General features: G+C 49.8%; 1 protein-coding gene across 1 annotated transcript; it reads left to right on the top strand.

Annotated features, from left to right (window-relative positions):
- The first annotated feature begins 6847 nt into the window (after positions 1-6847).
- On the top strand, positions 6848-8923 carry LOC142070281 (uncharacterized). Its single transcript, XM_075123862.1, has 2 exons — positions 6848-6958; positions 7330-8923. Exon 2 carries the CDS (start codon positions 7377-7379, stop codon positions 8280-8282), a length of 906 nt encoding a protein of 301 aa, XP_074979963.1. The 5' UTR covers positions 6848-6958; positions 7330-7376; the 3' UTR covers positions 8283-8923.
- The last annotated feature ends 3338 nt before the right edge of the window (positions 8924-12261 follow it).

The following is a 12261-nucleotide window of genomic DNA, read 5'->3' as shown; positions in this document are numbered from 1 at the left end:
GCCGCAGCTGCTCCTCCGAGAGACCCGAGACGAGGCAGCGCGAGGGGCGGGGCCTGGAGCAGACCGGGGGCGGGGCAGCGTCTGGGGGCGGGGCCTGGAGCAGACCGGGGGCGGGGCAGCGTCTGGGGGCGGAGCCCGGAGCAGACCAGGCGCTGCCTCGTGTCGCATCTGTCGCAGGAGCAGCTGCGGCTCCCCTCCGGGGTCTGTGCGGGGTGGGGCCCGTCATTAACCCCCCCGTGCCCGGCCGGGGGCGGGGCTTTGTCCAGCTGGGACCCGCCCCGGTGAGTGGGAGACCCCGGGGGGGGGGAGCGCTGGCGGGGGGGGCAGGAAAGTGACTCTCTGCCCCCCACCTGCCCATCCCCCACTGCCGCCCCCTCCCCGCCCTCAGGGAGCCCTCCAGCTCCCCCCCCTCGCCCCCTTCAGTCAGCCCCTCAGAGGGCTCCCTGCTGCCCAGGTGAACGGGGGCCGTGGGGGGGGGGATCACTTTCTGTTTATGTATTGGACAGGCTGGATTTTATATCACAAACGGTCCCCCTTTTCCAGCTCGTTCTTTAATAGCCACATAAAATCCCCCCCGGTCTTGGCGTTTATCCCATGTTCTCAGTTGCGTAGTTTGTGACACGTTTTCTCTGTACGTCTCAAAGATTCCTAAAAAATACCCTCAACGTTTGCCCCACTTTTACTCGAGTTGTCTACTTCTAATTGAATATGCCCCTAAGAGCTTTCCCTGTCTCTGTAATTATAAATTACGACGAAAATCTCAGATTTACACCTTTTCTCAGATTCCTGAATATGGATCTAAAACATTTGCCAATGTTGCCCATTTCCGCTCTATTCATTGACCAAATAGTGGTGGGAAATACACTCAGCTTTTACCTCCTATCAACAACTGCTATAAAATCCCAGTCATTTTCCACTTTCCTCTCTATAATTTGCATAAATGGATCCAAAATCCCTCAGATTTCCACCCTTTCTCTTTCATTTCTGAACACTGATCTCAAATCTCAGGTTTCCCTCTTACGATGTCATCATCAAATGTCAATTAAAAATCCTCTTGGGTTTGGGGCTGTTCCCCATGTCTCTAAATCCTAGCAACTTGTCCTTCCTTGGGGGGAACCTATCGCCCTCCATGGGTCTCCGTGAGGGGGGGGGCTTCCCGCAGTACAAAGATGTAGCCAACTCTGGGGTGGATCCATGGTGGCCATTATTTCCCAGTGACAGAGTATGGAAATTTCATACTTATTTTGGCCCTCCATGGCTTCCCTTCTCCTGTTAAAGAGGCGTCCCCCCGGGCTCCCTCTGCCTGTGTGACTGGCCAGTAGGGGGTGGTGATAACTTTCTATCCACTTACCAGACACTGTGAGGGAACATTGTTGCTGGGGGGGCAGGTGTCTGTGTGGGGAGATTGCAGCGGGAGCTGAAGGGGCATTGTGGTAGGGGGAGGCCTCTGGGTGGCTGGGCAGGGGGGACCCTAGTCAGGTTGGTGGGTTCTGGAGGGTTTGGGGTTTCGCGGGGTAGTTCTGAAGTGCCCAGCCCTAAGGCTATGGGTCCTGGAGGTGGGTATCGCTGGGGGCCTGTTGGCTGCAGACCGGTGGGTGTCTCTTGGGCAGGTGGGGCAGGGGATTAGACGCTGCCTGGTGCTGTGCCAGGGGCTCTGTCTGGGATGGCCCAGCTGGCTCCTGGGACCATTGCCTGCCCAGTGCACAGAGCTGTGGTGGGGCGGTCCCTGGCGTAGAGTGAGGGGTCCTCCTGTAAAGTGTGAGGGGGTCCCAGGCAAATGGGCTGGCAGATCCTGGTGGACGGCAGGTGGGGGTCCTAGGCAGGCAATGGGGAAATCCCAGGCAGGCAGTGAAGGACTATAAAATGACTCTACACAAACAGCCCTCCACCCCATTTCTCCTGCCATTTGCAGGAGCAAATCCAGCCATGGGGGAGCAAACAACCCAGGAATGAGAGTTTCCTAGCAGACAGGCATGGAGAGGGCACAGGGAAAAGGAGATAGAGAGACTGACAGGGTCCGTGGGATAAAAGAGTTTTGAAAGAGATTTCCAGCTCTTTAATCTGCCCAGACAGATGTCTTACTGCACTGTGGGGAGAATCACTTTCCTGTGGACAAGACGAGGATGAGAGAGAGGAAAACCCAGTTCCTGACTCCATGTCCCTCCTGCTGGGGTGTGGCTGCCGTGGGGTCAGTGTCCGAGGGAATCCTCGAAAGGGACTCCTTTGGTTCTGCTTTTTTCTAGGATTGCGTTCAGAGACTTTGTTTTGGGATGCGGGAGGGAGAAAGGAGGTTAAAAGTGTGTCTGTGGGCCTAGCCTGGCAGGAGGGGCCAGGTCTTTGCTGTAATCCAGAGATTGAGCATTTTCTCAGCACGGCAGAATCTCGGATCTCGCTCTGCAAGGAAAGAGCCTGGGGGAAGCGTGATGTGAAATGAACTAATGCCCGTTCCTAAACTTCCACAACAGCCCTTCTTGCCCGGCCAGGTTGCAGAACGACGCTCATGTTTCTTTCCGGTTCATCCCGTCCTCCCAAGGGACAAGGGAGCGACATGGCTGCAGAGGAGCCAGCTCAGGTAGGGGTTATTGTGGGGGGGTTCTGATTTGTTCCTGCAGGAGAGAGAGGGACAGCAAATACACGGGAGAGGGGAAGGTTTGCACCGTCTGGTTTGGAGGTTGGAGCGGGGCAGGAAATGCACAGGGTGGAGAAAGGGAGGAGGCCAGGGGGTGGCAGACCTGCTGGGAGTTGTTTAATAAGTGGCCTAGATTCTAGGAAGAGATCCATGAGGTTCGGAGGTGGAAATGCTCCAATCTGGTGAACAGAAAATAACCTACCTAGATGGGGCTGGGAAAAAGGACCAGACTCGTAGTGCTGGAGCCTGACCCAACTAACCAGCGGGTGCCTTGAAATACGAAGGGGGAAGCCACCAGTCAGGCTTAGGGGAGATTCCCCTGCTTCATATCCAGCTCTAGGAGTGGCTAAGTCATTATGCAAGGTTACCTATTTCCCCTTCTTTTTTCCTGCCCCCCCACCCCCCGACGTTCTTGTTAAACCCTGGATTTGTGCTGGAAATGGGCCACCTTGATTATCATACACATTGTAAGGAGAGTGATCACTTTAGATAAGCTATTACCAGCAGGAGAGTGGGGTGGGAGGAGGTATTTTTTTCATGATTTGTGTGTATATAAAAAGCTCTTCTACACTTTCCACAGTTTGCATCCGATGAAGTGAGCTGTAGCTCACGAAAGCTTATGCTCAAATAAATTGGATAGTCTCTAAGGTGCCACAAGTCCTCCTTTTCTTTTCACAAGGAGGAGGGTGTTGGGCTTCCTACAAGAGATCTCTCCCTAGACCCTGCTCGGGGCAGCATCTCCAGTATCAGTCTGTGTCTAGTAGGTGTGTGATGGATCTGCTGGGAGAGAGGAGGGGTGTCTCTTCGCCCCCTCACCCTGGTGTTTCCTGGGTGCTCTGAGCGGGGTGGGGGTGGGACTCTGTTGGCTGCGGTCCACCCAGAGTTTCCGTTTGATTGGCTCCTCTCCCCCACAAATAGTGGGGCTGTGAGTAGGGCAGCAGGTCCTGAGTGTGGGGCTCTTGCTCTTTCAGGGGCCGGTGACCTTCGAGGAGGTGGCTGTGTATTTCACCAGGGAAGAGGGGGCTCTGCTGGACCCCGCTCAGAGAGCCCTCTCCAGAGACGTCATGCAGGAGACCTGTGAGACTGTGACCTCGCTGGGTAAGGGTTCCTGTCCCCTCGGTTCTTGGAAGGGGAACGGAAGAGATGAGGTTCACGCCACCCCCACAATGCCACCTCTGCTCTGTCCTGTTCCAGCATCACCCCAGCATGCCCGTGACACACACACGACCAGAGACCCTCCCCTGCTGCTGAACGCTGTGGGAAGAGAGCACAGGAGCAGAATCGCACAGTGTCAAATATCTCCTGTTTGCACAAGTAAAACGGGGGGTTAGGTCCAGCATAACGAACAGAAGCTTCCTACCCCTGGCCTTCTCTCAAACCCTGAGCCTTCTCCACCCAGACCAGAACGTGCTTGGGGTGTAAGAAGCAGGCTGCTGGGGTCAGAGCGGCTGGTCCAGGGTTACTGATCACACAGACCTTGAGTGCTGGCTGGGGGAATCCAGACAAGGGAGCTCCAGCAGCAGAGCATTGAAACTCAGCCAGGATTACAGATGACACAACTCCTCACTGCTCCGGATTGCCCCGTGCATGGGACAATGGCCTCGGTTGCTGGTGAAAATCCTTGAGACCTGGAGAGTTGCTCCCCCCATCCCCATGTGCACTAGACACAATCTCTCTTCTCTGCAGACTTGTTTTTTTGAGTCCCTCATTCCTGAAGTCACATGACCCCGATTCTTATTTTTCACATTCTGCTTTTCTAGACTATTTAGAGTCTGTTGCTTCTGAATGATAGTTTCTAATTTCCCAGTGTTCTCCACACCCAGGGATTTTCCTACTCCCTCCCATTGCACTGGACTCATTAGATTCCCTAGTATTTCAGAATGGCCACACTGGGACAGACCAAAGGTCCATCTAGCCCAGTGTCCTGTCTTCCGACAGTGACCAGCGCCAGGTGTCCCAGAGGGAATGAACAGAACAGGGAATCATGAAGTGATTCATCTCCTGTCACCCATTCACAGCTTATGACAAACAGAAGTTAGGGACACCATCCCTGCCCATCCTGGCTAATAACCATTCACGGACCTGTCCTCAATAGATTTCTCATGGTGTTTTTTTTTTTTTTTTTGTAACCCTATTATAATCTTGGCCTTCACAACGTCCTCTGGCAAGGAGTTCCCCAGGTTGACTGTGCATTGTGTGAAGAAATACTTCCTTTTGTTTCTTATAAACCTGCTGCCTATTAATTTGATTGGGTGATTCCTAGTCCTTGTGTTATGAGAAGGAGTAAATGACACGTCCTTATTTACTTTCTCCTCGGCAGTTTTGATTTTATAGACCTCTCTCATATCCCCCCTTTGTCTCTTTTCCAAGCTGAATAGTCCCGGTCTTTTTCATCTTTCCCCGTACAGAAGAGTTTCATACCTGTAATCATTTGGGTTGCCCTTTTCTGAACCTTTTCCAATTCCAATATATCTTTTTTTGAGATGAGGCAACCACATCTGCAGGCAGTATTCGAGATGTGGGTGTACCATGGTTTTATATAGAGACGATATGATATTTTCTGTCTTCTTATCTATCCATTTCAGAATGATTCCCAACATTCTCTTTGCTTTTTGACTGCCGTGGCACACTGAGTTGATGTTTTCAGAGAACTGTGCCCAGTGACTCCAAGATCCCTCTGTTGAGTGGAAACAGCTCATTTAGAGCCCATCATTTTATATGTGTAGTTGGGATTATGTTTTCCAATGGGCTGCAATATGGTGCTATCCTGACACCTTGTACTGCTGAGATCCTGCATTCAGTGATATCCCTGCCCTTCCTGTTCCCGTTCTCATAAAACAAGAAGAGCATCCAAATGCGTGTTTACCTTCATTCCCTCAGCGGTCCTCATGGGAATCCCTGATTGGTTCCAAAGTGTATTAAAACCTTTCTTAAAGGGTTACCTCTTGGTGGTTATCAGGTCCTGTGAGTTTGTAGCCCAGAAAGACCCCCCTCAGTCAGCTCAAACTCAGCTGTTTATCCCCCAAAAGTCTGTCGTCTTCAGTCTCCTGAATGAGGGGAAATCCGTCACTACCCCTTTCTGCGTTGGGTAAAGCTTCAAAAGGTGGAGCTCTGCATAACCAGCCTTGAGATCTGGCATTCATCACCCTCTAGTGATACCAGCTTGCACAGGAAAACCATCCCGCAGCCCTTCCTGGTATCATGTGGCGCATCTCGGCATCATAGTCTGTGAAGAATTCATGCTTTCAAGGGCTGGCTTAGATATACAGATAACAGTCATAATTAGGGCAAGAGTTTGCAGACAATGAAAAGAGAGTAATTGACAAACGTGAGCAATATCTAATCCTTTAAAGCCTGAAAGTGCCTTCGGGGGAGGGGACAGGAGCCGGCTGTGTGGGGGCGGTGGGGCTCAGATACTGGGCATTGAGAGCCTAGAGCCAGCTGTGCGCAGGAGAGACGGGGCATGAACCAGCTGTGTGCAGGGGAGATGAGCAGGGGAGAGGTGCTGTGGACACGGCCGCGAGCAGCTGTGAGTGCCGTCCTCTCTGCAGCATGATGAGAGAGCCTGGCATCCCACTGCCGATCCCAGACTTGTATGAAGAGGGAAGAAATTGGCATCAAGTCTCAGCCGCAGCCAGCCTGTGTCCTGGGGAGGAGACGGGTGTCTCCAGGGAGAAATCTGGGGGATTGTGACCCTGCGTGTCCCACCCACCCTCTGATCAGCAATTCCGGATATTAACGGTGATTCCAGAAACAAAGAGTAATTTTGGGAAAAAATGCAGTCCTAGCGACAATTTCCAGAAAACACTGGCCCTGGTTGTAACATTAAATCCGATAGTCTCAAGACCTAGGCCTGTGTTGATCAGATCTGTCACTCTGCCTTCACGGAGTTCACTCTGCTGGTGGGTTGTACCCCTTCCCCCATTCTGTGTCTGCCTTGTCTATTTAGATTGTAACTTCTTCAGGGCACGGGCCATCAACGCTTCTCGGTTTGTACTGTGCCTAGCAAAATGAGGACCCACTGTTAGTTGGCCCTTAGGCACTAAGGTAATGAATATGATTTATAATAATCATCTCCTGGCACTTTGAGCCAAGGAAGCCGGCCTTGGGACGTTACTACTTAAAAGTGAGCTGGGCTTAAAAGCATGGAATATTCTTTGTGACAAGTATCCCACAAATTCCACTGACCTCCCTTGTTTTCTTTGCCTTGAGCAGGGTTTCCAGTTTCCAGAACTGATGTGATCTCGCAGCTGGAACGAGGGGAGGAGTCGTGGGTCCCAGACCTTCATGGCTCTAAGAAAAAAGTGCTCCCGAGAGCTGCCTTCATAGGTGAGGCATTGGTTAAACCAACCCCAAAACTGTCGGTGAATACAGGAAACATTTGGGATGCCCTACAAAGACCTTGTGAGCTCTCCAAGTTCAGGATTGTTCCCTGCAGATGTGGAATCGTTAGGCAGAGGTCACTCATGGCTTCCCACCTATCCTGACTGACAACTGGCAGCAGGTCCCTCCCCAATCTTGCTGTCCCCTGAGATTTCTTCTGAGATACGGACCCAGAACTGATCCCTTCCTTTCTCTCCTCTGGGGAAGGTTGAAGGGAAAATCAGCTCCTGATAGGTTTGATCTGTCCTGTACACGTTTTCGTTCCTTCATCCCTTTTTCCGTTCTTCTCTCTGAGATTTCCTTTCTCTCTGGCGCAGGCAGAGACTTACGTCTGGATTCTCTCGGTCTCCCGTCAGGTGTTGGGATGGTGAGTGAAAACGAGGAGGAACCCCAGCAGGAAGATGCTGAGCGAGTAGAAGCCCATGGGATGTTGTCAGGAAGGTCCAAAGGGAATGATTCTGGGAGCTGTGCACGCCCAGAAAAAACAAAAGCCTGTGAGAGTCAGCAGAGGCCAGAGGAAAACTTCGGTAGCCAGTCAGACCTTATTACACGTGAGAGAATGAACTTGGAAGGAACACGCTACACATGCCTCGAGTGTGGGAAAAGCTTCAAAGGGAGCTCGGACCTTCTCACACATCAGAGAATCCACACGGGTGAGAAACCTTATGGATGCCCTGAGTGTGGCAAACACTTCAATCAAAGCTCAGCCCTTATCACACATCAGCGAATCCACACAGGTGAGAAACCTTATGGCTGCCCTGAGTGTGGGAAACACTTCAAGCAGAGCTCACACCTTATTACACATTGGAAAATCCACACGGGTGAGAAACCTTATGGATGCCCTGAGTGTGGGAAACACTTCAAGCAGAGCTCACACCTTCTTACACATCGGAAAATCCACACGGGTGAGAAACCTTATGGATGCCCTGAGTGTGGGAAACACTTCAAGCAGAGCTCACACCTTATTACACATCGGAAAATCCACACAGGTGAGAAACCTTATGGATGCCCTGAGTGTGGGAAACACTTCAAGCAGAGCTCAAGCCTTATTAGACATCGGCGAATCCATACGGGTGAGAAACCTTATGGATGCCGTGAGTGTGGCAAACACTTCAATCAAAGCTCAGCCCTTATCACACATCAGCGAATCCACACAGGAGAGAGGCCCTACACGTGCTCTGAGTGTGGGAGAAGCTTCAATCAGCGCTCAACCCTTATTAGACATCAGAAAATCCACATGGGAGTGATCTGTAACAAATGCCTTGACTAGGGCTGGCCAAAGGTATTTTTTTCTTTTAAATCACATTTGCTAATTCCCACTTAGGGATCTGTGCCCCATCTTCACCGTGGTTACTCAGCTCCCCCAGATGAGTTGCCTGCTCCTGCCTTTTGCAGCTCATCCTTCTTTGGGGTCAGTCCTGTGATGTTTTCTATCAACTCCTTTCCTTTTGGGTCAAAGGAGCGTGTGTCCCTCCAGCCAGGAATGTTCATCAGCTCCAGGTGGGGGAGAGAGGTTTGTTCCCAACAAGCTACACTGAGGCAAAAACTACCCGTGCCTTACATCCACTAGGACTGTACATGGCGTTGGCTGCTCAAGTTAGTGATCTTGGTGTTAAAAGACAATTACAGTTGTCGTGCAGATGCAGCCGAGGTGCAGTGGTTGGCATTAGCTTTCCCCTTGACCTGACCTAAACTCCATCACATGTCCTAGTCTAAACAAAGCCTGAGCATCACAGTTATACTGTTCCCCCATTTAAAAACCATTGTTAGTCATCAAGTTCCCCCACCAGGATCATATTGTTTCATTCCCAGTTGTCACAGTTCATCAGAGCGCTGTTGCTTCAGGTTTTCCTGAAGGCAGATATTTTTACTCCCGTTTTCCTCCCTTAAAATATATTGAAGTATAACAAAGAGCAGGAATAGGGAAGGGATAGGGAAAAATGTCATTTCCCCTCTGTAACAACAGAAGAACATAGGGTAAATCAGAGGGATTCTCCATCACCATCTCTATCCCCCTGTTCTTCAATTGGTAAGGTCAATATTTCCCGAAGGGGCTGGGAAGAGGATTCTCTAGTAAATGATTTGGAACTAAGCAAAAGACCCATTCATTTGCCTCCCAAAGCAGTTGTGGCCCATGCCCTGCAGGAGGTTGCTCCTGAAGATCTTCCCTTCCTAATCAGGTGCATGTTGCCTCTTATTTGGGAAATGCAATCCCTTCCTAGGTAGAGATGGGAAAAATGGAAGTGACATTTCTGTTCAGCTCACTCCTGGGAGATGCTGTAAATGTGTAGGAAATGACATCCATGAGGAATGTGATAGAGCTGCAGAAAGACACCCATTTTGAGTAGATACCTGACATTTGGTGTCTTAGAGGGATTCTAAGCCGCACCTGAATTTAGTCCCTTATTTAAATCTGTACCACCAGATTAAAAAAACAAAAGGGCATATTTGGGGGAGTTCTACCTCAGTATCGCTACTGGTATGTTGTGTGGTTGGTGAAGAATTCTACGCCAGAGCCGTGTAAAATTGCTACAACTAAGGTCAAAGATTTGACAAGAACTCAGGTAGAAATGAGAGGTACGAGTGGTTGATTTTCACCCCAGAGATGGACGCTATGGTGACCTGTGGCCAAGGTAAACTGTTTTTAGAATTGCTCACACTTCTAAAGGATGCCATGATGAAACTGGGAACAACTGTCTTTTACCATTTGGATCCCAAGTTTCCTGAAGCACAGAGAGAAACAGCTGATTCCTTCAGAGCCATGCCATGCCTATGAGTCCCAAACTGGCTGCCTTGCTGGACAAGAAGCACTTCTGTGTTGGTTAAATGATGGTAGCCAATGAGGGAATGTAACAGATTTCAAGTTCAGACTGCAGGATACATGAATGCTGAGTCCAGAGTCTGTGGTTTGGTCTCTTAGTTTTGCTCTTGAGTCTAATGCATGTGTCTCACTTTTCCGCCTCCTGCTACTCTGAAAGATTAGAAAGTGTGAAAGTAGAGCACAGGTGGTTTTTCTCATGATGCAGCCTTCCCACGTAGTGTGAGACCCCTTCCACCCACACAGGTGAGCCAGAGAGTTCCCCAGGGCTCTTGTTCACAAAGCAAAGATGTCACATTAGGCAGGAGATGTCAAGATCTACAATGGTGATGGGCGAGTGATGGGAGCTTTTCTGGGTGGTTGTTGTTTGGTTGTTTTTTTTCCATGTAATTTTTGTTTTGTTTTTGCAACGAGTTCTTTTTATAGCTGCTGAGCCCCCTTGTCCTTTTGAGCACAGCTCTTTAACCCTCAGGCCTGGCTCTGGAAACCTCAGAACCGGCTTTGCGTTTTTTTTTTCATGTTTGCTATCTTTGGAGTTCGCAGGAGTTCCCCAGGGCTCTTGTTCGCAAAGCAAAGATGTCACATTAGGCAGGAGATGTCAAGATCTACAATGGTGATGGGCGAGTGATAGGAGCTTTTCTGGGTGGTTGTTGTTTGGTTGTTTTTTTTCCATGTAATTTTTGTTTTGTTTTTGCAACGAGTTCTTTTTATAGCTGCTGAGACCCTTGTCCTTTTGAGCACAGCTCTTTAACCCTCAGGCCTGGCTCTGGAAACCTCAGAACCGGCTTTGCGTTTTTTTTTTCATGTTTGCTATCTTTGGAGTTCGCACATCCAGACGACATGCGGTTCACAGCAGCAGATACTTTGAGAAACCTGCTGGGTGAAGCAGGCCTTTTCCAAACTGACATTGGCCCAAATTCTGCCTCAGTTCAGCTGGATTGGGACACGTCTGTGTCAAAGGAGTGGTTCACACCTGATTTGCCCAGAGACCTCAGAGGAGGGGTAGTTAGATATAGGATAAGTAGGAATTGACAACAATGAAGTTAAATATAAAGGTGAAAGACCCTCACCTTGCAGGTCAACAAGCCTGTTCTGTTCTTTCCCTCCAATGCATCCGGCACTGGTCGCTCTCAGGTAGCACACTGGGCTTGACGGACCATTGGTCTGACCCAGTCTATGACTTGTCGTGCGTTCTTATGGAAGCCCTCTGCGGCCTTGTCTACACGGGCAAGTTTCTGCACAGGAAAGCAGCTTTCTGCGGTGTAACTCCCGAGGTGCGCACGCAGATTTCGTGATGCATAATAGAAAGGGGCCATGACAGGGACACGCTGCCGTGCGGGGTCAAAGTGAAGGAGCTGTGACATGCCTACCACAAGGTGCAGGAGGCAAACTGCTGCTCCATATTGGGGGCTAACTAACCCCAGCATCACGGCAAGAATCTACCTAGCAGCTGGAGAAAAAATATGTATGAGAGTCAAAGACACCCCCACGTGGCCTGTCTCTTCCCTAATCTCAACACCTGGAAGATTGTCTGGAAGACTCAGAATTTGAACTGCGGAGATTGGTCCCAGGCTGAGAGGGAATTCAGTCTGTGTATTAAGATCTCAACATTGCCTGGAGCAACCAGTGAGTGAGAAAAGCTGTTTGATCCAATTCTTGCTTAGTATATTCAAATTAGAGTTTAGACTGGGAGTCTGTTTTCATTTGTTATGTAAACACTTTTGACCTCTGTGACCAATACTTATACTCAGTTAAAATCTAACTTTCTGGAGTTAATAAACTTATTTTACTATTTTATACTTACTCCTGAGTTTGTCCAAAGTGCTTGGGAAAGTTGCTCACATGACAAAGGCTGGTGCATGTCCCCTTTATTTTTGATGAAGTGGCGAACTAATTAATGAGCTTACACTTTTCAAGAGAAGGCCGTGAGCCGTGTAAGATGGTACATTTCTGAGGTGCAAGGCTGAGAGCTGGGGAGATATGCTGGTGTCTCTGTATAATTGAGGAGTGGCTTATAGAGCATTCATGCAACTGAGTTGGGTGCTTTGCTGCATGTTGTTGGCCAAATGATCATAGAATCCTAGGATATCGGGGTTGGAAGGGACCTCAGGAGGTATCTAGTCCAACCCCCTGCCCAGAGGAGGACCAATCCCAACTAAATCATCCCAGCCAGGGCTTTGTCAAGCCTGATCTTAAAAACTTCTCAGGAAGCAGATTCCACCACCTCCCAAGGTAACCCATTCCAGTATTTCACCACCCTCCTAGTGAAAAAGTTTTTCCTAATATCCAACCTAAATCTCCCCCACTGCAACTTGACCATTACTCCTTGTCCTGTCATCTGCTGTCACTGAGAATAGTCTAGATCCGTCCTCTTTGGATCCACCTTCATTTAGTTCAAAGCAGCTATGACATCCCCCCTCATTCTTCTCTT

Source organism: Caretta caretta, chromosome 28 (assembly GCF_965140235.1).
Source record: "Caretta caretta isolate rCarCar2 chromosome 28, rCarCar1.hap1, whole genome shotgun sequence".
Taxonomy (NCBI): Eukaryota; Metazoa; Chordata; order Testudines; family Cheloniidae; genus Caretta; species Caretta caretta.
The sequence above is the reverse complement of the archived record's forward strand: the minus strand, read 5'-3'. Positions and strand labels throughout refer to the sequence as shown.